Genomic DNA, 25,584 nt, shown 5'->3' with positions numbered 1-25,584 from the left:
GAAATATATATATATTATATATAATATATATAAAAATAGAGCCAATCCATTCATATCAGCAATCTATGTCATGTTGAATGTTGATGGAAACGACCAATTGCAAAGTGCTGCTTCTATGACAGTGCCATGTGATGGATTAGTGACCCAGTGCTTTAGTGCCCTGTGTAAACAAGTATGCTATTCAGTATATTCTTACATATTCTCGTCAGTTAAATAAAGGAAAGATTAGGCAGGGGCTCATATGAAATAGTTCAGACTCATCATAAAATTACGAAACTGCATGCTTTTGAATTTTTGTCATCTCGTGTAGAACTATAAATTAAATGGGATAAGTGATCTGCTGCATAATGCTATATGACCACAATTCAAAGTCAAATATCTGCTTACAAATTCGATTTATTTTTACACTAGCATAACATTTCTAAATTATTCCTATAATATTTGCAAATAATTGGATTTTTTTTAACTGAAATTATTTCAGGATCACCACTATTGTGTATTCAATAAAATAATTACCACCTAAATGTATCCTTGTATCCACTGCAGTCAATCACATAGCCTGTAACAATTTTACCCAGCCTACTGATAAATTAACTTATCTCAGGTACATTAATGCTCTCAGCTTCATAAAATGAAGAAAATCAGTTTTGGTAAAATATCCTTATCAAATTCGCTTCCTGACAAAACTTCATCATCAAGCAATTCTTCCGGGTTTGGAGTAATAAAGGACATTAAAGGGTCAGACAGTAGTCCTGTTTCAATTACAAATAGTGGACATGATAGCAAGCCATCATCTAAACAAGCCAAGAAATTTGATGTTGATCAAATGATGAACGATTTCAATAAGAAGGTTGAAAAAACGAAGATAAGTGTTTTCAATCAGGTTGTTGATGATGAAGAGGACGATGATTATACAAAAATGTCTGAAATAATGGGTTTTTCAGGATTTGGAAAAGTGGCAAAGAAAAAGCCCACTCCTAGTAAAGAAAAAAAGGTATCGACAGTTGAAAAAACCAATCCTGCAGCAAAAATTACTGAATCAGGGCAAACAGCAGCCAAAGAGACAGCGCCAGAAAATTCGAGTATTGAAGCAGTGAAGAAAAAGAATCTGATTCCGATGACGATTTTTCAGATAATGATGATGATTCTGCTAATACCATAGGAAAAGAGCTGTTACCAATATCTCATGAAATCAAACTTAACCATGCTTCCAAAGCTGTATCAGGACTGGCATTAGACCCTGCTGGTGCAAGATTGGTTACTGGGAGTCAGGACTTTGATGTGAAGTTTTGGGATTTCAATGCTATGGACTCCAGATTCCAATCTTTCAGAACAATTCAGCCCATGGAAAATTATCATATCAGAAGCATTGAGTATAGTATAACTGGAGATTTGCTTCTAATGTCTGGTGGTGGCCCCCAGGCTCAAGTTCTGGACAGAGATGGAAGTCAAGTTTATGAATGCAGAAAGGGTGATCAATACATTGTTGATATGGGGAGAACTAATGGTCATGTATCATCTCTTTATAATGCTGTTTGGCATCCCAAGGATAGAAACATCTTCATGACATCCTCCTCAGATTGTACAGTTAGATTTTGGGATATAAATGTCACTAAAAATCAGAAAACGGTTATTAAACTCAGGGGTTCAGATGGTAAGAAAGTCAGTCCAACCCATGCTGTGTTTAGTAAAGATTCCTCAATGATTGCAGTTGCTACAATTGATGGTGCCTTATCGTTATATCCAACTAAAGGACCATTCATTCGACCAAAACTTTCAAATAAAACTGCGCATGTAAAAACCACAGAAACAAGTTGCATCAAATTTTCTATTGATGGAAACCGACTTTTAACAAGAGGCGGCGCAGGTGATGATACAGTTAAGTTATGGGACTTGCGAAATATGAAAAGTCCTGTGAATACCGCAAATAATTTAGACAATGTTTTCGTGGGAACGGACTGCTGGTTCAGTCCTGATGAGAAAGTTGTAATGACGGGTACCTCAGTCAAGCGGGGATCAGGGGAACTTGTATTTTTAGACACCAACACGTTCGACGAAGTTTACAGGTTCTCTGTTGGGGAATCGAGTGTTTCAAAAATATTGTGGCATCCCAAGTTGAATCAAATCATAGTGGGCTGCAGCAACGGTATTGTCAAGATGTACTACAGTCCAGGACTTAGCTCACGTGGGGCACTTTTATGTGCAGCAAAGCCCCGCCGAAGGCAGGTTAAAAACGATGAAATTCCCACTGGACTCCAACAGCAAGTTATCAACCCATACAGTCTGCCAATGTACAGAGAGCAGAGATTCCTTTATGCCAAACGGAGAAAAGACAAATCAAGGAAAGATCCTGTTCGATCAGCTGCTCCAGACAAACCTCTATATGGTTTGGATGCTCATAAGACAAAAGGTTGCAGTTTAGCTGCGTTTAAATCAAAAGAGATAGCATTGGATACCCACGGTCCCCCAGCTGAAGAAGAAGATCCAAGAGAGGTCTTGCTCAAATACGCAGATATTTGTGAGAAGGATCCGTATTGGATTGCTCCGGCTTATGGTCCAGAAAGTAAAAATATCTACCAAGAGGTAACTGAGGATACGCTGAGTGAGGAACCTGTTCCTAAGAAACCTATGTATTTTTACCAGAAATGATCGATCAGAAAATGTTGTCCCTCTTTGTTTCACAGTGTTTCAGTCAAGCCTAATTCAAACACTCACAATGGCGTGTTAAATTGAATTGATTTAACTATTTATAGTATTTTCACCTTCTATTGATTTTATACAATACATTGACGTATTTGAATATGCAACCTTTGTTTTATTTCAAGTCTAAATTCAAATATATATTATCATGTATGTAATAATCAAAATACAAATAATGTAACTAATTATAATCTTTATTATTGTTGTCGTTCTTCTTTCTGAGATTTAATTTGCTATCATCTGAGAATTTGCAACATTTCCTTGCAGAAGTATAATCACACAATTGATTTTGCAAATCCATGCTTTCAAGACGTGTCAATGATACACTCAATAATTTCTAGGGTACTCACAGCGAAATGAAAGATGATTATCCAAGAAGATGCAGATTTAAAAAAAGAAAAATTCGATATCAACGAGATTTGCCGTTGTGATGAGCTTTCAAAGTTTTACAAGAAAGCTACGCACTGTGTGTACCCTCCAATCAGATATCAAGACAAGGATTTCAAACTAGAGCCATTCGAGGTAAGATCTCATTTGTCAATTATTATTGTCAATGATTGTTTTTTCGAAAATATACATCCTTATCATTCAGGTGGGCTACTACGAATTATATTATAAGTATTAAAATGGCAGTATGAAATTTTCATTAAAAATAAAACAAATTATTTACAAAAATACATACATAAAACCCTTTACAGGCTCTGTGAAACTAATTGTTCCTAGTAATTAATGTTGAAATGATTGTACTGTTTCGGTAATTCCTGTTAAAAAATTTGCTATCATACATTAAATACCTAGGAGTTCATTTGTCCGGAAAAAGCTTCATCGATTCATTTCTATGCAGGACAGATTATAATTATTATCTCATTAGGCCTTATTGAAAAAACATGATTGCAAAAAATGAAGTGCATAAAATTAAAGTCACTTGGGTCCATGGTGCACAATGCACTGAAGCAGAACGTCCTAGGGCTCAACATGCTGGGGCACAAAGGTCTGGGACAGGACGACGTGATCTGTGGTTTGTTGAGTACCTTCATCAAAATCTCGCGTGTTTGCTTCTGCTTCAGTTCTTCTTTCTCCTGATTCAAGTAGAATGCTGATTATAAAACTCTGTGTACATAAGTTGATGCATATATAAATAATCTGAAAGTTATTCTAAAATCCTTAAATATTGTAATGTATCTTGTTAGAAATTTTCTAACCGTGACTAGTAGTCGTTCCAATGTTGGCTTGTTGAGTACTCTGATCAAAGGTTCGCATGTTTGCTTCTGTCTCAGGTCTTCTTCCTTCTGATGAGTAGAATTCTGATATAAACCAAGTTGATACATGTGCAATTGTGTAAAAGTTATATCCTAAAATCTTCAAATATTGAGCTGTATGTCGTTAGCAATATTCTCACCATAACTAGTTGATGTTCCAATTTCGGTAAAAAACTGATAGCAAATTTGCATTCTCGACCAAACAAATGCTCTAAAGCTAGACACAGTCAGGCTATAGACGTAGAAGTTGCTGATGGTGTTCAGGGTCAGGACCGTCACTGCCACTCTGTAGAATTGGTTATGGAAAATACTTTTGCTCTTATCCTCGACTTTCATGATTGGCATGCCAAGACGGTAGACTGCCGTTGGTAGGATGGAGATACAGTAGCATATTGCTGTTATAGCTGTTGCCATGATCCCCTGCCACTTAAGACTTCCTCGACCTCGACGAACAACCTTCTGAGCTATGGCTAACAACCAAACTGTGGTGGTTATGACCACACAAGGTGGAACAAACAGTATAAACAGTGCAATTAAGGGTTGCAGCCAGAGCCAAATGTCCGATGAGAAAGCGAAATCACAATTATATACCTTCTATAAGAAAATAATACATCTCTCCAATTTACAAGTAAATTCGATATATTTATTGACGAAGCTGCCAACCAGCATGCAATACAGAGTAGATGAGCTCTCTTCGGTGTTGTTGTTCCAATTCGGAGTGGATATAACAGAAGTATTAGCTTACTGGTAGTCATAGCAGAGATAAGGAGAGCGCTTGCCGAGTTAAAATAGTATGTCGAATGACAATTCAGGTAGCACAGGAAGTCACCAAACACCCATTCACCAGCAATCAGAGAAACTAGCCTCGGTAGGATAACTGTAACAGAAACCATCAGGTCACAAAGTGCTATGTGCTGAATGATGACGACTATAACTCTATGAAGCTTGAAAGCCTTGTATTTTACAGATGCTATGAGAATGACCGTGTCTCCTATCAAAGATGAGGCTATGACAAACAGAAAGTATCCTGCCCAAGCATTTCTTACAGCAAAACTTTCAATTCCATAAACTGTTCTGTTGCTAAGCTCATGATCACGTAGTTTTAACATGTGTTGTTTGCGAAATTTCAAGTGGACGATTTTGATTCAACAATTGAACGACAGTAAAATGGAAAGTAAGCCATAACATCTAAAAATATGTTTTTTCTAGGTATAAGAACGTACATGATGAGGTTGGATAATTTCCAATTGTTCATTGGCCGCATAGAAAACGTTGAATGTCATAATCAGTTTTAATTCTTTCAACACTTCGATATTACTGATCATTTGAGTTCTGATGAAGCTTTTACTGCAAAGAAGTCGATCAACAGTATCATAATACTTAATACATAACACTCGGCATATTACCTTCACTTGCATGTTTATTGGTTTTTGACCAGGTTTACAGCCGCTCATATTCTCAATTCTCGTTTTGTTGAGTATACCTCAAAATTTACATCATGTTTAGATATTCCTACACTGACTTCAGCTGGACTTGACCTATGAATAAGTTTGATACTTTTTCATTTCATAAAATTTTATTAGAAGGAAAGCGGCATTTTAAAACTTGTATTTTAAAAATAGATAAATCATTTACTACAAAAGTTTATGAGTTCATTCATAATGAAAATTTTCGAATAATTAACCACAAATATTTAATCATGATAATATAGCAAATAAGACAGAAAAGTTATCAGCAATAATATGTTGAATTTATCCATTGGAGCGTCTACCATGGCTAGTAGACGCTCCAATGTTAGTGAAGAACTGATAGCACATAGATGCATTCTCGACCAAACAAATGCTCTAAAGCTAGACACGGTCAGACTATAGATATAAAAGTTACTGATAGTGTTTAAAGACTCCGAGTCTATAGATATATAAGAGGTGGGTATAGAAAACACTTCCCAATTTGAATCTGTCCAAAAACACTCGAGCACCGTACGTAGCCGTTGGCAGGATAGAGATGCAGTATATTATTGCTGTTAGTGCTGTTGTAGTGATTCCTTGCCATTTCAAGCTTTCTCTGTATCGACGGGCAACTTTCCGAGCTATCACCAACAAACAAACAGTGGTGGCCACAACCACACAAGTGGGAGAAACTATAAGCGGTGTTCCAAGAACGGGTTTAAGCCAACGCCAAATTTCCAAAGAGAAATAAAATTCACATGCATAATCTCTGTACGACAAAGAGATATCTTTCCAGTCAACTAGAAGTGCTGTGATAGGTGAGGTCAAAGCTGCAAGCCAACATGGCAACTGTTGTTGTCCCAAAATGGAGGGGCGATTTTAGTAGTAGCAGCTTGCAGATAGTCATAGTACAGATGAGAAGCAAGCTAGCCGAATTGAAATAGTATTTTGCACAAGGGTTCAGGTAGCACAGGAAGTCACCAAACACCCATTCATCAGCAATCAGAGAAACTAGCCTCGGTAATATGTCCATTAAAGATACCATCAGGTCACAGACTGCTATGTGCTGAATGATGACGACTATAACTCTATGAAGCTTGAAGGCCTTGTACTTTACAGATGCTATGAGAAAGACCGTGTCTCCTATCAAAGATGAAGCTATGACAAACAGAAAGTATCCTGCCCAAGCGTATCTTGCATTAACATTTGCAATGCCATAAACTGTTCTATTACTGTACGTCGACATAGTATAGAGTTTTTAAACCAAACAAAGAGTTAAAGTTGTTGAAGGTTTAAATCGGGTATAGGACACTAGGGCGTAGGACACAGGGAGTTAACATCCCAAAAGGGTGGACACCAGGGCGAATCACATGATTTATTTTAGCATCAACACGAATTCGGAACCAAAAACCGTCCTGCGATATTCTGAAGACCAAGTTTTTCACATGAACATCTAGGCAGTGTTTAATTGGTCTAAGCACGATCCCAAATCTGCTGCTGAGTTGGCTGAGCGGCAGGGCGTATTCTTAATTATATGCTCCCTATGCATATGGTATGACGGAATTAAGGCTGTGCTATTCTGCTACTCAAAGATCATATCAATTTCACACTTGAACAATATTGCGAAGGCTTCTCAACAGCAAATTTGCCTATCGGGTTCCTGGTATCACCATAAAATATTCTCTAACAGAGTTCTGACGAAATGAAATGATGACCAATAATTTACCCGTAAAGATTTAGTATCTGGAAACAAACCCAACTTATCTCCAGTCTGTAATTTATAATAACGGTCGTCTGTTATACTCTGTACTCTGGTCTTATAAATGGCTAATGTAATTTTGGCAGTTAGAAATATCTTACCCTGGATAATCATTGGTTTTTTATGAGTCGTAGTATTAACGACTTTTAATTAAACTAATATTATTATATTATGAAAGACTTTTAAATGAATTAAGAAATTCAAACCGGCCCATGATAGTCTACCCATCCTTATCTCTTAAAATTGTTACAGGTCGCTGAGATCTTGCTAATTATTTTATTTCAGAATGGAAAAGCGCCATAACTTACGTTCTGATTAATATTTTTGCTTCAAATTTTTAGAGAATGTCAATCATAATTAGACACAACTTCGTGCTAAGTTTTGTGTGAGTCTGAGCTTGTCTGGCAAAATAAGCTCCTGAGTGCGCTAGCGTTAATTTCTCACCCAGAACTGTTTACATTGGTTAATAGAAACCACCAAAAAAAATCCTGGGTAAAAAAATTAAAAAACCACCGATTTATTTATGTTTTACCAATTCTATTCACCACGATGCATCGCACATTCCATTCTCTACACTGCTGTACAGTGTACATCCTATATTTTAACTGCAGATAAGGACTATCACAGATGATCCTTCCTGCTTGTTTATATCGTTCTGCTCACTTGCCTTAACAAATTTAAAATTATAGCTGGATGATTAGCCTACAATTTTATCGATACTGAAATCAATTGAATTGCGTTTCTCGGCAGGCACCACGAGAAGGTTCATCCATTGCCCGCCGTGTTGGCGATTAAAATCACCGTTTGTGTTGGCGATTAAAATCACCGTTTGTGTTGGCGATTAAAATCACCGTTTGTGTTGGCGATTAAAATCACCGTTTAGAGAAGGTGCTCAATGTGACCACCGCCTCGGCTCTTCAGGACGTCCATCCTCTTGGCTACTGATAAACAGGAGTTCTGGCAGTGAGTGATGGGGATGTTCCGCAAGTTGTCACGAATGACAACTTCTAAAGCAGCAAGGTTGGGGATGGGTAGACTCTCGTAGACCTTATCCTTCAACCATCCCCACAGGAAGAAGTCGCAAGGAGTGAGGTCAGGAGAGCGGGCTGGCCAGTGTTGAGCAAGTTTCTCTCCGATCGTCATGCTCCCAAACTGGTCACCAAGGTAATCAATAATGCGGTTGGGGATGTGCACTCTCGCCCCGTCCTGCATAAAGCTCATGAGAGACGGATCCAGGTCGTGGTGTGCACAGAAGTTGAAGAGTTCTGGTATGAAGAAGCTCTGCAACATCTGTAGGTAGCGATCTCCGTTCACAGTTACAGTGGCACCAGCTGCATCCTTGAAGAAGTATGGTCCGATGATTCCGTGAGAAGAGACCGCACACCAGACGTTCAGCTTTGGAGAGTTCTGAGTAGGTCTCTGCTGCACGCTGTCAGGTCTCTGGCTGCCCCAGTGTATTGCGTTGTGGCTGTTGACGGAACCGTGGAGGCAGAACTTGGCTTCGTCGGTCCACCAGATGTTTCCGATAAAGTCCTCGTTTGTGGAATCTTTCAGAAGCAACCAGTCAGCAAAGCGTACTCTAACTGGTGGATCCTGAAGCTGCAGAGTGTGGTGAACTGTCCAGCGATAAGGGTACAGTTTCAGTTCAGTCCTCAGAATGCGTTGCAAAGTCGTCCTAGGTATGCCAAGATTGGCCGAACGTCTTCTGGTCGATTGCCTGGGGTGGTCTGCCACAGATCCTACTACAGCCACAGTGTTCTCAAAGGTCACTCCCGTAGATGGTGGACCAGATGCATCCTTTTGTCGGTTGGTGACAACTCCATGTTCTGTAAATTTCTTCTTAAGGTTGTAGACTGCTTTCCTAGTAGGGGGAGTGATTCCAGGGAATTTCGCTATGAACAGTTGGATAAGAGCTGCGAAGGGGGTATCCTTGGATTCAGAAACAATAAATATCCGTTGCTGGAGAGTTAGTAGAGGCATGATGAGATGATCGTTAATGGTTAATAAATTGTTGCGACTTTTAAGGGGGAAATCTATCCCTGCTATCGTAAAATTCCCATGAGAATTCATAAGATTATGGATTATCGACCGGAAATCTACGTTATCGTTTGTTTTCTTTTCAAGTTTATTTACTCATCTCATGGGAATCGGCTGACCTGCTGTAAACCTATTTCAAACCACCGTTTGTAAAATCGATAAAATTGTAGGCTAATCATCCAGCTATAATTTTAAATTTGTTAAGGCAAGTGAGCAGAACGATATAAACAAGCAGGAAGGATCATCTGTGATAGTCCTTATCTGCAGTTAAAATATAGGATGTACACTGTACAGCAGTGTAGAGAATGGAATGTGCGATGCATCGTGGTGAATAGAATTGGTAAAACATAAATAAATCGGTGGTTTTTTAATTTTTTTACCCAGGATTTTTTTTGGTGGTTTCTATTAACCAATGTAAACAGTTCTGGGTGAGAAATTCAAGCTAGCTCGCTCAGGGGCTTAATTGGTCAAATAAGCTCAGTGAAGCTCTCAATCACACAAAACTTGCCACAAAGGTTCATCTACTTGTTATTAACATTCTGTGAAATTTAGAAGAAAAAATATTTATCAGAACATAAGTTATGCCACTTTTTGTTTTTAAAATAATTAGCAAGATCTCAGCGACCTGTAACAATTTTAAGAGATAAGGATGGGTAGACTAACATGGGCCACCCTGTATTATTTCAGGTAAAACTACAGCCCCTAACATGTAACGGTTCCTTATTTCAGGTAAAACTAGAGCCCCTAACCTGTAACAGTTGCTCCACCTCCTTGTACACACATGATACAGATGAGATACAACTTACGGGGGGAGAAGACCCTGTTACCCCGCTATCTCCTCTCTTTTCCGAGTCTTCTTTCTCCGTCCTTTTGGATCATCTGAAACGGTAAATCTGTTTAAATTATTAATCTTGAAATATTTTCGAATCTGTATCGATTAAAAGTTAGAGCTGTATTTTTCCATTGCTGGCCAAATTCACTCTATTCTATAATTTAAACTAAGTGGTGTAGATAGTAGGCAGCCCAAAAATACATTTTTATATTATAAAAATTATCTCATCCGACACATTTGAATCCCACGCTTTTAACACGCTTTTAACACACTTTTAACAGGTCTGTGAAGGTTTGCCACCTGCCGAGTAATGTTCATCAGGAGAGTCTGAGAGGAGTTATGAGCATGGCCGGTCCGGTAATTACTCTCAATTACAATCATCAGACTGGTCAGTCAAATTAGGGAATTTAGATTTATTTTATAACTTTTGATTATTTCTTTGTTGGTTTTAACACCACGATAGTCGTGTTTAACTAAGTACAATTGCAATTGTTCAACTTTTCTTTCATGACCAGTTTCTTTGCTGGTTGACAGTTTTCAACCGTGAAATGGTCTATGTTACACTAAACTGATTTTAGCTGACTAGACATGAATATTTACCAAACGTTAGTAACCAAATGTTAGTAACCAAACGTAAGTAACCTAAAATAAGTAACCAAATGTTTCAGGTCAACACATGCAATACTGGTTGTGTGAGTACCAATGTGAACGTGACGTCACAGTGGCCTGCCGGAAGCTCAACGGGTTCCCCTGCCACGGGACCAACCTCAAAGTGATCCCTGCTCTGAAAAGTAAAGCTGGTCTAGAGGTTGTGGAGAGGACATCCCGAACATCCCGAACATCTTCCACCTCCAAACCAGTCAGATGCAGGGTCTGCGAGAAGACCTACACTAATTCCACTGACTTAAAAATGCATTTGCTGCTCTCCCACTGTCTGTACATGAACAAGAAACCAGCCCGGACCCCTCTCATGAAAGGCAAAGTATTTAGAAAGAGACCATGTTCAAATACACAACCTACGGAGAAGACACGTGAGGTTCTGAATGTGAAGCAGTGGGTAGAAGGACGACCCCACCGTAACCCTGACTACACCGACCCACAGGACTATGTGCTAGACTCTGTTATTGGTATCAGTGAGGGGAATGAGAAACTTGGCTTCATTCCAATAGATCACATGTACGCTGACATCAGCAATGTGGTGAGAGGAACAGTGCCCAATTCAGTGCTCAACGGACCTGATGCTATCACATTCCACCCTAGTATGGTGTGCCTGATGAAGCATGACACTAAGTCGAAGTATGTACCAGTGGAGCACTCTTACTGCACCCTGGACCCTCAAGTACTCTGGTGCTCCGTGTGTGGGAGACAGTACAACTCTTTAGAATCACTTAACAACCACCTCCCAGTTCACTTTAAGAAGAAGGGCGAGAAGGGTCAGGAAAGTGCGCAGATCAACAGAAAGAGAAAGCTGAAACGAGCGCCAAAAGACGAGGTGTTCACATGTAAAATGTGCTGTTCTGAGTTTAGCACCAAGTCTACGTTCATTGCACACGTGACTGCTCATGAGAATGACGATGAGATGGAGGTGGTTCACCACAAATGCAAGTACTGTGATATAAAATTTACTTCTTCTGATAAGATGGTATTACACCAGGCTCTACATGAGTGTGATACGTGCAAAGAGAACTTTGTTTGTCTCGATGAAGCTCAAACCCATCGAGATTCCCACTTCTTGCTTGACAAAGCAAAGTGTTGTTGTGAAATTTGCGGGAAGAAATTCTTGGATGCCAACGACTTTCAGGAGCATCTAATGAAGGAAAACCATCCAATCACTAAGCAGTCTCGGCGGATACTCAGTATTCCCAGACATGCTGAACACTTCAACGATTTTCCTTTTGAAGCGAGAAATGAAGAGTTTCACTGCCTCAAGTGCTCAAAAACATGCGAAAGTGATTTAGAGCTGTACTCTCACATGGGATTCCATTTCGTGTACAAAACAATTCCACCCCCATACGTACTTCCACCAGAGGTCGAAGAGGTTAGCCAAACATCCGATGAATCTCCTGTTAAAGACTACTCACCAGTCAAGGTCAGAATACCGCTGTCAACCATCTTGAAAGCCACTGCGCTGTCCAGTCCTGTTAAAGAGAAACCAGTTGAAGCTACTGAACCTGTCCCTGGTTCAAAGATCTGTGCTAGATGTACTAAAAAGTTTAAATCTTACAGGGCATTGTGTGCTCATTTCCGTTTTTGTAAGAACAAGCCTATACCTGATGGTATTGTCCCGGCTGCCGAAGTTGAAGCTAAGACACCAACCAAGGAGCCTATCAAGAGCCCACCTCTGAACTTCAAGTGTATCAAATGTGATTTGGGTTTTATATCTGAATTTCTCCTGAAGTCTCACATCAACATGGTCCACCAGAATGAAGAAAAGGCTCGTGTTAAGGTCGGGAAAGCCAGGAAATCAGCCGTGAAGTTGTTCAAGTGTAATGAGTGTGATAAAACGTTTGCTCAGGAGCTTGGTTTGAAAGCCCATAATGCTGCCGCCCATTTCGATTTAAGCAGTACAAAAACTATCGAGCCAAAGAAAAATTCTCTTTCGTCACTGAAGAAAGTATTAGAAATTTCTTCAAACTTGAAGAAAAGCCGCGATGAAGATGTTCACAAAGAAACACCTATAGAGGAGGCGAAACCTACAGAATCTGTATTAAAAACTGTACCCACGCCAGTAAAACCACGTGGTGTACTGAAATCCCCTCCTTCTCACGAACCATCAGGAATAATCCGGGCCAGGAAAACCGCTGCAAAGCTCTTCAAATGTAAGACTTGTGACATCCGTTTTGGAAGCAAAAGAATTCTTGCGTTCCACATGCAGCAACATGCTGAGGGCAAAATAAAAGGAACAGAAAAACCTGAAAAAGGAAGTCTTATTGGAATCCTTGAGAAACATGATCCTCCAGAGAAGAATCAGAGTATGGAAATGAGGAAAGATAGCTCAGACTTTGTGAGGGAAGAAAGGGCTAACGATGATATTCCATTGTCAGTACTGAAAAGTAGGAAGGTTGCTAAAAAGACCATCATCAAGAAAGTGTTTGAATGTGATATTTGTGATGAGCTCTTCACGAAACGCTCTCAGTACATTGGACATATCAAGTCACACACAAATGACCCTGCTGAAACTTTATCGGTTTCAGAAGAAGAAGAAGAAGTAGAAGAGGAAGAAGAGGAAGAGGAACAAGTAGTGGAAAAGGAAGAGAGTCTGCTAAGTAATGATTATTCGACCCCTAGTGAGACGACTGATTGCATGGAAGTTTCAGTTCCTCTACCTCTGCACAACAACACCGACATTATCCCTGCAGATGCTATCTTCTACGTTGATGACGACAAATTAGATGGTCTAATGGATGAATCATCACAGCCGCTCAGTACTTCTGTTAACGAAGCTGACACCACCGCCAGCTCCATGTTCACCAACGGAGACGCTCCAGTGGAGGAGGTTAAAACTTGTAACATCTGCAAGAAACAGTTCCTGGCCTGGAGCACCATCTGTGCGCACATGTCCACCCACCCCAACTATACCTTCAGAGACGTGACCGTTGACTGGAAGTCCATGTTCAACCCTTTGTTTGAGTGTGTGATATGTCAGGAGAAGGTCCATTCTGTTGCTCACTGTTACCTCCACTACAAGTTCCACGTCTTGGAGCACAGTTCCACCGCTGTTATCAGTCACCTGGACATCTCCGCTGAGGGGGAAAACTCTCTGATATTCAAGTGCACTGTCTGTGGTAACACGTTTGATAAGATAGGAACCCTTCACACACACATGAAGGTTCATGTTCCACGTGTTGGTTTTAATGACCCCACCCAGATTATAACCGATCCAAGTCATGAGAAATGTGAGATTTGCTTGAGAGTTATAACTCCTAAATCTAAGAGACGGCACTATGAAATCCACAACCAGGCCCTGAAGCACTTCTGCGAGATCTGCCACGAGGAGTTCCCAAACCAGAAGGGCTATGTTGTCCACTACTACACTGCTCATAAAACTGACTTCGAGAACGAACTGCAGTTAACTGCATCAGCTACTAACAACGGGAGGAGCCAGGTCCCCAACGGAGCTCACTCTGCTACAGCTGACTTCCACTGCACCTACTGCAGATCCTCCTTCCTCTCCCTAAAATCCAAACGTAATCACGAGTACAAACACAAGAAAAACATCTTCAAGATTCCGTGTGTGTTTACAAACTGTCTCCTTAGCTTCCAAACTGCTGAAGAGCTTATCTACCACGTAGACAAAGTCGGTCATGCAACAGGGAATCAGACCATTTCATGTTCCAAATGTGAGGCTAAGTTTATGTCCACTCCCCCGAAGGTCCAGCATGAGAGAACTGTTCACGGAATAGAGTGCAGTGATAGTGTTTCTTCATTTGTGGCACCGCAGCAGGATTCAAACCAGTTGAAGTCACCCATCAGGGTTGAAGCTCCTTCGGTGAACTGTAAGGTTTGCAGCATGAGCTTTGGTACAATTGAGAAGCTGAACTTTCACGAGGCTTACGAGCATCTAGAGCAGAATGACAACAATATAAACATAAAAGTTAGGGTTGATAAGAACACAAGTTGCACAAATTCAGAGGAATTCTCCTGCATGGTATGTTGTGTAAAATTCGGCTCGTATTCCGAACGCTGGCTTCACGAAGAGGATTACGAAAAACCGGGCAGTTACCGGTGCATGGACTGTGGATTGGACTACAAAACAAAACACCAGAAGGCTGGTCATGAGTGCAACACTAGAGCTTCTACTCCGGATGCCTCTGGAGATTTGAGTTCTTGTGGGAAGCCCCTGGTTTGCTTCAACCAGAGGAAGTGTCATGCTTGCAACAAGTTGTTCGCAGACAAGGAGAGCTTCAAGTATCATGTGAGGAAACATTGGTACCGCTGTTTCAGTTGCCACTATGATTTCTGCTCAAAGAAAAGCATGAAAGCTCACTTGAAACTCCAAAAGTGTTTTCATCCTAAAACACAAGGTTTTGAGCGAGTATTTGAGGAGCTGCTAGTGGAATGTCTGCTATGTTCTGAAGTCTTATCTCTAAACGACCACATTAACCTACACTTCCTTGAGCACACAATCAAAGAAAATGGTAAATACGACATGTTCATCTGCCTCATGTGTGGCGCTCCTTACAAGATCATAGAACAGCTTCAAGAGCACATGAGGACTGAAGGATACTTCCTGATGTGCAGAGAAGCTCCTCACCTCAAGGACCTTGATCTGAGTAGCTACGACAGCAACAACCATTCTGAGAATGATTCTCAGAAAGAGGGTGGGGAGGTTGTGTCTCAAAACTCAGTGTCACATCATTGGGGTTGCCCCTTTTGTTCTACAACTTATCAGAACTACAAGTCTGCATGGAGTCACATTAGGTCTTATCACAAGTCTGTTGGGGTTCCGTTTAAGTTGGATGGCAGTGAAAATGTTGAGACAAGCGTAAATACGAGTGCGGGTCAGAGCAATGTGAATCTAAATACTACTCAGCAAAAAGACCCCACAACTACTGTACCAACAATGCACCCGCCCACCACACCAACACCTCCAACTGCACACGAAGCTGTTGTCAAACCCAAACCGGAACCTCTACCACAAGATTCCACCAGCTCTACCAGCTCTAGCAGCTCTCATGAGATAAACAAAGCAAGGTTCTTACTAAACGAACTGCTTCACAAGAGCCACGAGATGGATTGTAGCCGAAATAAGCCACCACAGAAGGATACTGATCCCTTGCTACCTCGTCCTGCTCCTCTTAACAACCCTGAAACTGACATCCGTTTAGATATCAAGAAGACTCCTGATCGAACAAGAAATGAGAGTGAGAGTTCTGTTTCATCAGGCAGTATCAAGAAGGCAGCTCAAATCACAAGCCCAGAAGCAGCAGCTAAAACAGCTGGTCTAATCGCCCAGTTTCTACGAGGCCCCGGTTCAGCCCCCGGCCCACTCCTCCCAACCCCCAAAACAGCGCCATCCCGACACCCTATCCTCAACGGACATGGTTCCAGACCTACCCTGAGGTCACCAGGATCCCTCCAGTACAGGGACTTTATTAACTCCCGTCCTCACCTCCATAACAGCTCCAGACAAAGTAACAGCTCCAGGAACAGCATCAGTCCCCCTGTAAGCCGGTCTGGAGCTTACCCTCCTCCTGCTTACAAACAAAACCCGCCGTACAGACCCCACCAAAACGAGAACATGCGGAGAAACCACGGTCCCGGAGCTAACAACAACAACAACAACAACAACAACCAGCAATTTACCCAGGGGAGCAGAGTGAACAGCGGGAACCGGGCCCCTCACCGGGCCTTCTCCCAAACCCTGCCCCACTATAATAACGGGTACACTTCCAACAAGCGGATGAGGTTTGATCATCCGTCTCCCTACACTCAGCAACACTACCGGAACCAACCCAACGGAGGAGAACATTACCGACCAGCATCTACCAGCAGCGTGGTGGAGCACCCCACCTCGGAACAGCACTCCACCTGGCAGAATGAGGTGACGTCACGGAACAACAACAACTCTAACACCTCCGGAGCTAAGACTCTGGCTCACAAGTGCACGTATTGTCAGAGGATTTTTAAGAATTATGTGAATGTGTATAATCATCTGGAGAGGAATCACATGGATGAGATAGCGTATCGTAACCATGGTAACGGTAGTCAGATTAAACCTATTAGTACTTTTGATGGTAGGATGACAGTTTGGTCTCTGACATGAGGGGCAATTAACTAGGGATAATTAGTTAATTAAGTGTTCAGTGTTTACAGGTTGTTTATTATAGTGCTGTGGTGCTCATTTTGTTAGTACTAGATCTTATTTTGACTGCAAATTTGTTTTCGGCAATCATTGTTAAATACATATCCATGGAAACTTAGAATGAATCGTTCTTTGATTTGAACGGAATTTGTAAACGCATTATCCACGTTTCCTTCAAATGGGATATGTGATATCTCGGTCTCGACCTGTTGACTGCACTGGGTAATTAATCAATTAGTGAACACTGAACACGCTTTAATTATTTAAGTAGCTAATTCATTTTATAGACAGCCAGACCCATGGAGTTTTATTACTTTTATTTTCTTAGAGAGTATTGCAGTATTTATTATAACCACGTGCCCCTTATTTGATCTATACTGTCTAAAATCAGCTGATGTATACAGTTTTACAACCTCTTATTATCTAGAAATACCTTCTTACTGACATTAAAGTATTGATTTTATATGGTTGAGAAGCAGCTAGATGGATTCAAAGCTTTATCACGAGTGTGGTAATTACTGTAATTAGTGTGGTATAATTGCCAGTAATTACCAGTAATTACCAGTAATAACTGTAACTTGCGAAACTATATTTTCTATACTACTCAGTTTAACTATTTAAGATTATCACATTTGATGGTTTTAATTATAAACGCTTTTGAAAGTTATTTGATATGACAGAGTGCCATGATCCTTCAGCAGATTTCTTATTAATCATGGCACACTGGTCATTTCACAGTTTTATGGATAAGGCTAAATTTCATGAGGTTTTTGACAAAAAGAGGACAATCATTGCTTAGTTAGTTTGAACGACTGCACATGCATGTTGCTTATCATTAATAGCATAGTTTTTGTAGTTTTTTGGGATTCTCCAAATATTTTAGACAATTGATCGAATCAACTGTAAGTAACTTTAAGGGGGCATACCCCAAATCTGTCCAGACCTAATGACCTCATAGGCAGTTCAGGGACCTTCTAGCGCACCGTTTCCACACTGAAAAAAATTATTTTGAGAATTCCCATTTTTGTAATCGAGCATTTCCTGGTTAAGAGTGCAATTTTCGGAAAAAATTATTTTGTGGTTAAGACGCTATAAGTTAATCATTTCTTGCGGTATCGGGTTGAAATTTTGCTCGCCGTTTATTCACATCTATGTCAAGGTGTGTGTAAAATCTTGATATCGTATCTAAAAAGGCTGGTGTGTTATGAATTTTTAAAGTCAAAAAGCTAAAATTGTCCTTTTCAGGCTTATTTTACCAAAAAGTCAGTCAGGGAAGATCGGATTATTTGATGCTTGACATCAAATTGTTCTCTGAATTCTGGCGCAGTTTTTGATGCCCTCAAAAATGTTTTTACTCATTCACCTTCTGATCTATTGGACCTCAAAGCCAAACAACAAATTTAGGCACATTTTTCGTTTTTAATATTTACTGATTTTTCTAAAATTTTGATAGGAATGTGCTAGTGACTTTTTGAAGGGTGCAAAATAACCGCAACTAGCACATTTATATACATGAGTTATGAACAACAAAACACCCTAGAATGCTTCCCTTTGAAGTTATGGGAGAAAATGTGATTTTTTATCTGCAAAGCCAAAAAATCACATTTTCTCCCATAACTTCAAAGGGAAGCATTTTAGGGTGTTTTGTTGTTCATAACTCATATATAAATGTGCTAGTTGCGGTTATTTTGCACCCTTCAAAAAGTCACTAGCACATTCCTATCAAAATTTTAGAAAAATCAGTAAATATTAAAAACGAAAAATGTGCCTAAATTTGTTGTTTGGCTTTGAGGTCCAATAGATCAGAAGGTGAATGAGTAAAAACATTTTTGAGGGCATCAAAAACTGCGCCAGAATTCAGAGAACAATTTGATGTCAAGCATCAAATAATCCGATCTTCCCTGACTGACTTTTTGTTAAAATAAGCCTGAAAAGGACAATTTTAGCTTTTTGACTTTAAAAATTCATAACACACCAGCCTTTTTAGATACGATATCAAGATTTTACACACACCTTGACATAGATGTGAATAAACGGCGAGCAAAATTTCAACCCGATACCGCAAGAAATGATTAACTTATAGCGTCTCAACCACAAAATAATTTTTTCCGAAAATTGCACTCTTAACCAGGAAATGCTCGATTACAAAAATGGGTATTCTCAAAATAATTTTTTTTGGTGTGGAAACGGTGCGCTAGAAGGTCACTGAACTGCCTATGAGGTCATTTGGTTTGGACGGCACAAACCACTGTTTTGGGGTATGCCCCCTTAAATGAAGTTAACTTGATCATTGAAACGCTTTAAGCAGCGCACGTGCATATTACACAAGATAAGGAATGCTGCGCATGTTACTTTAATTAGATGATAAAGATTATACGCAACTTGAATTTTTGAACTTTACTTCTGGATGTAGCCCATCATCATACTTTATAACTTATGATTTATTTATAATTCAATTTTATAATAACAGTGTTTGAGTGTCTAAGTTATTTAAAGTATCTGTTTATAAAATTAGCTCTCTAGTGCTCAGTAAAAGGCATACTTATCTCCAAACTTCAAATCTCTTTCAATCACTATAAAATAATAAATTCGAAACTCAACTTGTAAATTGCAAGAAAATGCTCTAAAAGCCACCTCTAATCTTAAAACATAACCACAAGGCATGGCAAAGAAGAAAAGTAGACGTCCAGCCCCAGGAGGGCCAGTAACACCAGCTGTGGTAGATGAGAGTAATGCTGTCGTTAGAGAGGAGGATATGATGAGAGATGATATTGACGACCACCTGCTCTCTAGGGACACTATCAGGTAGGAGTCAATGTGGATCTCTTTTTTGTTATCCGCTAAATATTTTCAAACTTTTGACCAAATACATGACCAAGACCTGAAGACCAGGGTGAATGTTATTATGCTTTTTCAAAATGGTAAAAATATAAATGTTTCAGTCTTTACTTCCAACTTTCCAATAAAGTGGTAGTTAAATTAAAATTGCAAAATAAAATGGTATATTCTAGAAAACTTATAAATAGATTATGATTATCCAGGGCTTATCCAAATATCAGGTCAACTTAAATTTTGTAAATGCCCTCAACTTTACAGTTTAAAATAACTTTCATGATTGGTACTTTGCATCAATTCAAAGCGATAAAAACCAATGTTTTATGTTCAAACCCACTTCATCTTGAAAACACGATATTCGATGACCTGAAAGCTTTTTGCCTCATCTTGAAGCATATCAACCTCGCCACAGTGTTGTTTAGTCTATCTTACCAGCCTCTACTTGCCCACAAAGCGTTTATCATCGTAAAATCCAGCTAACTTAAACTTATTTTAAAAGTGACATGTTAGAGCACCGCCGTCTGCAGGATTTAATGCGATGTTCTGCTTGCAACCTAAAGCAAAGACACAATGATACGCTTATTTAAAGACAAAGTGTTTACTGTTTATCAGATACCCCTGCAATAGATGACACACAAATAAATACCCCGCATAACATGAATATTATGTGGTCTGAACGCCGACTACTGAATATATATAAAGATGTAATATTCTGAATATAATATTCAAACACTTCTCTCGTATTTAAAAAGTGTAATTTGAGAACTTTAGTGTGCTTCCTATGACAGCTGACATGGTCGGTATGTGCGAGGATTCATCAAACTCTCTCTCTCTCCAAACTCTCTCTCTCTCCAGCTGTGAAGACAACTACAAGATCTGAGATGCATTAAATGGGTTGGGTACATCAGGAAGCCTTATTCTGACAGACGTTTTAAATCGGTTGGATTTTGGGTTTTTAGTCCTTGCTTTGAGCTTAATTTCATGTTTAATGTTGATGTATGATAAAGAATGAACTGTATCATACCTCTCGTAAGATATCTTCACGGCGGGTGATTCTTCTAAAGCTGCGCTTCTTGCTAGGCTTCTCTCTCCTTTATAACGCCTATAATGTAGGATATGAAGAGTGATGAAACTCTAACAATCGAGAGATGCTATAGAGAGTTTACTGAACGAGTGACATCTGTACGAGTACAAAGGTTACCGAGGACTTTAAGTGTGGACTTTAAGTAGTCGTAGAATGGCTGTTATGTGTGTAGTGGACTTTCTAAATGGAGCTTGTTTCGAGTGTAGACCAGATGATAAAGATATTGAATAAATATACCCCCATAAAGGTAATTTGTACTCGTATGTAATGGGGTAACCATTTACTTGGAAGGTTAGTGGTTTTCTCTGAAAAGTAAGTTCGTGTGTAACTGTGTACATCAACCAACTTGATATTACACATTCTGCTTTGGAATGTTTATCATCATTAGAATAGTTTATTCAATACCTCGTGGGTAATACTAAGTGCTAAGGCTACGTGATACCTAATAACACGTTATACCTAATAACATCAAAGGAATTTCTTGTTCGTTAGTCAGTACCGAAGATTCTAAATAATGATTTTGAGTAAATTAGCGTCGTATGATTCTCTTTGTATCCTTCTTGGTGCGGACTGAATTCTGAGATAAGATGATGTCTCGAGATAATGTCTCTGAGATAAGACGATGTCTCGAGGGAGGCATTGGCAGGCTCTTCCATTTTTCCTAGTACTACTCCTCAAGCTCTTCGAATAGTTAATCTCTACGAGCGATGTGTTTTAAATTACGTGTCTCAGCAGGCTATTGTACTGGAATGTGAGCATTGTTCTTGAATACCACTTGCATCAAAGGATGTGGAGTTATAATATCATCATGATCTGATGTGTTTCTTAAGCCCCTTTGTGGTGTTTATACAGTTTTGGATCAACATATTACAGGATTTGCTTTCTGAGCTAACGCCTGAGAAATCAATAGAAATAGGATACTGAATGCATTGGGAAATATCTAAGATGGTCGAGAAATCCTCTAAAAACATTATAATTATTACATTTGAATAATATAACATAATTTGGTAATGTATTTATCCACTTTATTGGAGTGACTTACAGACATCGTTTTATATTTTATATCCTGAAAAATACTCCTCACCGAGTTAATGAAGAGCGAGATGTTACAGATCCATCAACCCATTACAATGCTATTGAATTGGTGTTGATTGTAATCAGGTCAAATTCCATGGCCATCATCAATATCAAATTCGCAATTTGAATCTTTTGAAATTGTTTCATCTCCGTTTCAAACATTGCTTATAAGGAAAGAACTCACACTCCTTAGTGCACGGAGACTAAAAACCTAATTTATCTGGAGAGTGGAGATATTATTATGTACTTTAAATCTCAATTCTTTGGACGGAGCGTGATAATTACTCGAAGTTTTACAACCCTTTTTAATTTCAAGTTGCTAAGGCAACAGGTGACTTCAGATAATCTTTCGTGTTGGCTTTACGTTAACATCTCTCCTAAATACTGCATCTGTTGCTCGTCTGTTTAAATCTGTTCATTTGTAACGTGTTGACATTGGTGACAAATCCAAACAGTCGAGTCAGACTGTCAGAGTGTTTACAATTTAATTTTAATCCAAACAGTCAGACTGTCAGAGTGTTTACAATTTAATTTTAATCCAAACAGTCAGACTGTCAGAGTGTATAATTTTAATGGGCGAACTGACAAATCTAAACGCGGATTACTAGTCCGATAAATGAAATAGTTCTTTATTTACGCTTGTCATCTTTGACAAAGTTCCCAGGTTCATGCTTCCTGCACTGTCTCTTTATCATTCTCGGAATCAACGGCGCTATGATCATACCATATCTGACATAAGCACTACAAAAGTATGAAACCTCTTTTTTTAACGAGAAAACACATGTTTCCAAAAACCCACTTCAGAACTAAAGACATTACCCCAGATAATGGACAGCAATGTAATTACCCCTTATTAGGAAGTACAATTAAAGATAATTATTGTAGACTATCAATTAGTAATTTATTAGAAGGACAATTAATCCAATCAGCTGTATCCTACGAAGATTAGATTATCCAGGTACTTTGTACTTCATGTAGACAGTAGACACTGTAATGCGTGATATATTATGTAGTGTAATATAGTATGATAATCTTAAGAATGGAATATCTAACACCTGTCACCTGATGCCCTTATATGGTCACGACTGATTAGTACCATCTCCTAATTCAGTATATCCACCAAGAATAAAGAATGCGATCGAATCTTGACCAGATACGGTAAGACGCTCTATTCTGCACAGCCAATATACAATAGCAAGGCTATCATGTTAACTCTCTCAACATATCTGGCACATCTCCAACTTTACCTACACCAGCAGCACTTGATACTTTTAACGTACCTGCTTTGAGGCATCTTCTTTAGCACATCATTATGCTTAATTGTGCTTACATTGTGCTTATATTGTGCTGTGCTTAATGCTCACATTGGGGGAGTTACAAAACGCCTCGCGTGTTCTAACGGACAGAAGTAAGAAGTTCTGTGATAAAGAACACTGAATAATATAAAATATCACACAATGTTAAAACCTAACTAACACATTGGTAATCGGAGTAGAAAGAGTACAGTGACTGAATAGCATTAACAAGTATCCGAGTACTGAATATCTGTAGGCGAACCTTCCGTTGAATTACCACTCTTTTGATCCCTCCCGCGTTCACAACATGTATAAAACATATCCAAGTACACTTGAACGACTATTACTGAAGGTTCCGAGATTGGATAAGTGCTTAAAACTGCAAACACACAATTACTATTAATACTGTCTTTCTTCATCTACTGTGACTCGTTAGGTTGAGATATTAGTACATCTGTGCATCATTCGTCTGAGTTTATCGCCAGGTCCATCGTCTCTCAATACGAATCTCAGGACTTTTTGGCTGAGGTGTCACCAAGTTTTCTTCTTACTTTGGGGACTGATACTTCCGCTTCCAGGACCTGTAGTTGAGATAAATGCTATACTTCATGTGCAGGAAATTTAGAAAGATTTTGATTTATCGCCATTCGCCAGATCCATCGTCTCTCAATGAGAATCACTGCACTTTATCTGAAAGCCAGAAGGATCAGTTACACGCTACCATCACTTACTGCCTTATTCTTTGTAACCAGACTTACTTCCCTACACTGCCTCTCCATATATGGAATAATGAGCCGACAGATTCTGGAGCAATGTCTTTGCGCTAGCTGGCCGAGGCACGGCTATGTGTTATGATATTTTGAAGATATCGTGGTATACCTTAATTATAGATGCCGATGAAACTGGATACCAATATATTCTGTTTTCAGTTCCAATATCTACGGGTTCAGAGCGAGCAGGAGCGTATATTTTACAGATGATATCTTCATATTCATAAATTACAATTCATTCATCGCGTTACATGCTACGTGAGCGACAAACATTAATCTTTTAGAAACGAGTGATTTCTCGGGCAATATCCTCGTCAATTTACCACCCGATCTGTGAAGACTGTCTATAGCAGACTCAGTAATTGCACCGCAAAATTACGATAGTCGAAAGTATGAAGTTTAGGAATGTAGCCCCACTACTCCCGTAATTATATGCACCTTTAAAATTTATGGTATACTTTATTTTCTAATATTGTGTCCGTCTGTAACGTTATTAATTAGTATTATGTACTTCTTTATTTCGTAAATTTTAAATTATAATTTTACATTTCAAAGTACAATATACATGTAATACAATATTATGTAATAAGTTAGTAAAACAAGTTTACAATGCTGCCCAATACAGGATTTACATGATACAGAGTAGTTTTATGATTCTGAATGAACACTGGGCAGTTGCCAAGACATCTGTACAGGTTTAGCTTTCTTAACTTGGGTACTAATTATCTCCTGATGATACTAATGTATGGCCGCACAGCCATCTTAACTTTCTCAAAACCCCTATTCTAATTTACACGATATTGAAATTATTAAGCGCATCATAACTTTTATGATTCTGATTTCATTTATTTGTTTAAAATTTGACAAGTTTTAAATTGACCTCTTCTGGCGATTTCAAAACGATACGATTTGCGTATTGTTTGCAGTTTGCACCTGGGTTAATCTTTGGAATCTTTGCAGTTAATTTCAACACGAATGAAAATAAAATAAAAAATAAACTCAATATTAGAATTTATGAGGATTCGGATAAGGGAGACAACTTGTGTTAATCAAACATTCTTTGAACATGGTGTCGTCTTTGCTCGCAGTCTGATCTGAAAATTATAAAAAGCTCCAATTCACTCGAAAATGAATCCTTTTTTACATCTCTCAATTCACTTTCTGTGACATTCAGCTTCCTTCCGGTCACAGAAAATTATGATTAATTGACCATATTAGGGCATCAGGTGACATACACTCCTTCACACAAAATCATGCTCTCTAAACCTATTATACTCCGCAACAGTTCCATTTACTGACAAAACCTCATGATTTTCACCGCACCGAACATAAAACAACACATCATAAAAGTGTAGCTTCTCAGATATCTGCACTACTGACAACCCTGACCGAGACCCGATCCGATAACTCCCAATAACTCTCCCATCATCATCCATATACAACTCGAATATCTCAGCTCCAACCAGTGCTGGGGTGGATATCTTTAGAAACAACTGTGTCTGTTCCAGCTCCGGTAGTGTGTCCAGGCTGAAAGAGCCATCATCTACCATCTCCTCCCTCCCTCTCCTGAAGCTGATCACACTGTTGTGATGCAGGAAGGCTCGGTAAAACTGTTTAGCTAGGTAACAGTCACGTGGTCTGACCCCGTGATCTCTCACACAGAACCACGACCATAAAGTAGGG

At 39.2% G+C, this 25,584-nt stretch overlaps 3 protein-coding genes across 4 annotated transcripts in view; all 3 read left to right on the top strand.

Annotated features, from left to right (window-relative positions):
* Nucleotides 1-25,584, top strand: part of LOC134814448 (something about silencing protein 10-like) — a 114,473-nt gene that overhangs the window by 72,238 nt on the left and 16,651 nt on the right. The window contains exon 2 of one of the 2 annotated variants that reach the window (XM_063822569.1): nucleotides 19,501-19,645. In XM_063822569.1, the coding sequence (XP_063678639.1) occupies nucleotides 19,503-19,645 (143 nt within the window). In that variant the 5' untranslated portion in view covers nucleotides 19,501-19,502. The remainder of the gene's footprint in view (nucleotides 1-19,500; nucleotides 19,646-25,584) is intronic. The other variant, XM_063822570.1, reaches the window with a different exon arrangement.
* On the top strand, nucleotides 564-2,807 carry LOC134814449 (WD repeat-containing protein 70-like). Its single transcript, XM_063822571.1, is given in 2 exon segments — nucleotides 564-1,111; nucleotides 1,114-2,807. Coding segments are annotated over 2 exon segments (2,016 nt in total). The 5' UTR covers nucleotides 564-631; the 3' UTR covers nucleotides 2,650-2,807.
* On the top strand, nucleotides 3,030-17,464 carry LOC134814447 (uncharacterized). Its single transcript, XM_063822568.1, has 4 exons — nucleotides 3,030-3,222; nucleotides 9,933-10,090; nucleotides 10,317-10,423; nucleotides 10,704-17,464. The coding sequence occupies exons 1-4, from the start codon at nucleotides 3,064-3,066 to the stop codon at nucleotides 16,799-16,801; spliced, it is 6,522 nt and encodes a 2,173-aa protein (XP_063678638.1). The 5' UTR covers nucleotides 3,030-3,063; the 3' UTR covers nucleotides 16,802-17,464.

This window comes from Bolinopsis microptera, chromosome 4, assembly GCF_026151205.1.
Source record: "Bolinopsis microptera isolate Bmic1 chromosome 4, MBARI_Bmic_1.0, whole genome shotgun sequence".
NCBI lineage: Eukaryota > Metazoa > Ctenophora > Tentaculata > Lobata > Bolinopsidae > Bolinopsis > Bolinopsis microptera.
This window is presented reverse-complemented; position numbering and strand designations above follow the sequence as displayed.

Bases quoted from the DNA above. Each gene is read 5' to 3' on its own strand.
- LOC134814447 (XM_063822568.1), top strand. From the start codon at position 3,064: ATGATTATCCAAGAAGATGCAGATTTAAAAAAAGAAAAATTCGATATC. The intron at 3,223-9,932 runs GTAAGATCTCAT...TCCTTATTTCAG, and splicing joins TCAAACTAGAGCCATTCGAG to GTAAAACTAGAGCCCCTAAC. The intron at 10,424-10,703 runs GTCAGTCAAATT...CAAATGTTTCAG, and splicing joins CAATTACAATCATCAGACTG to GTCAACACATGCAATACTGG.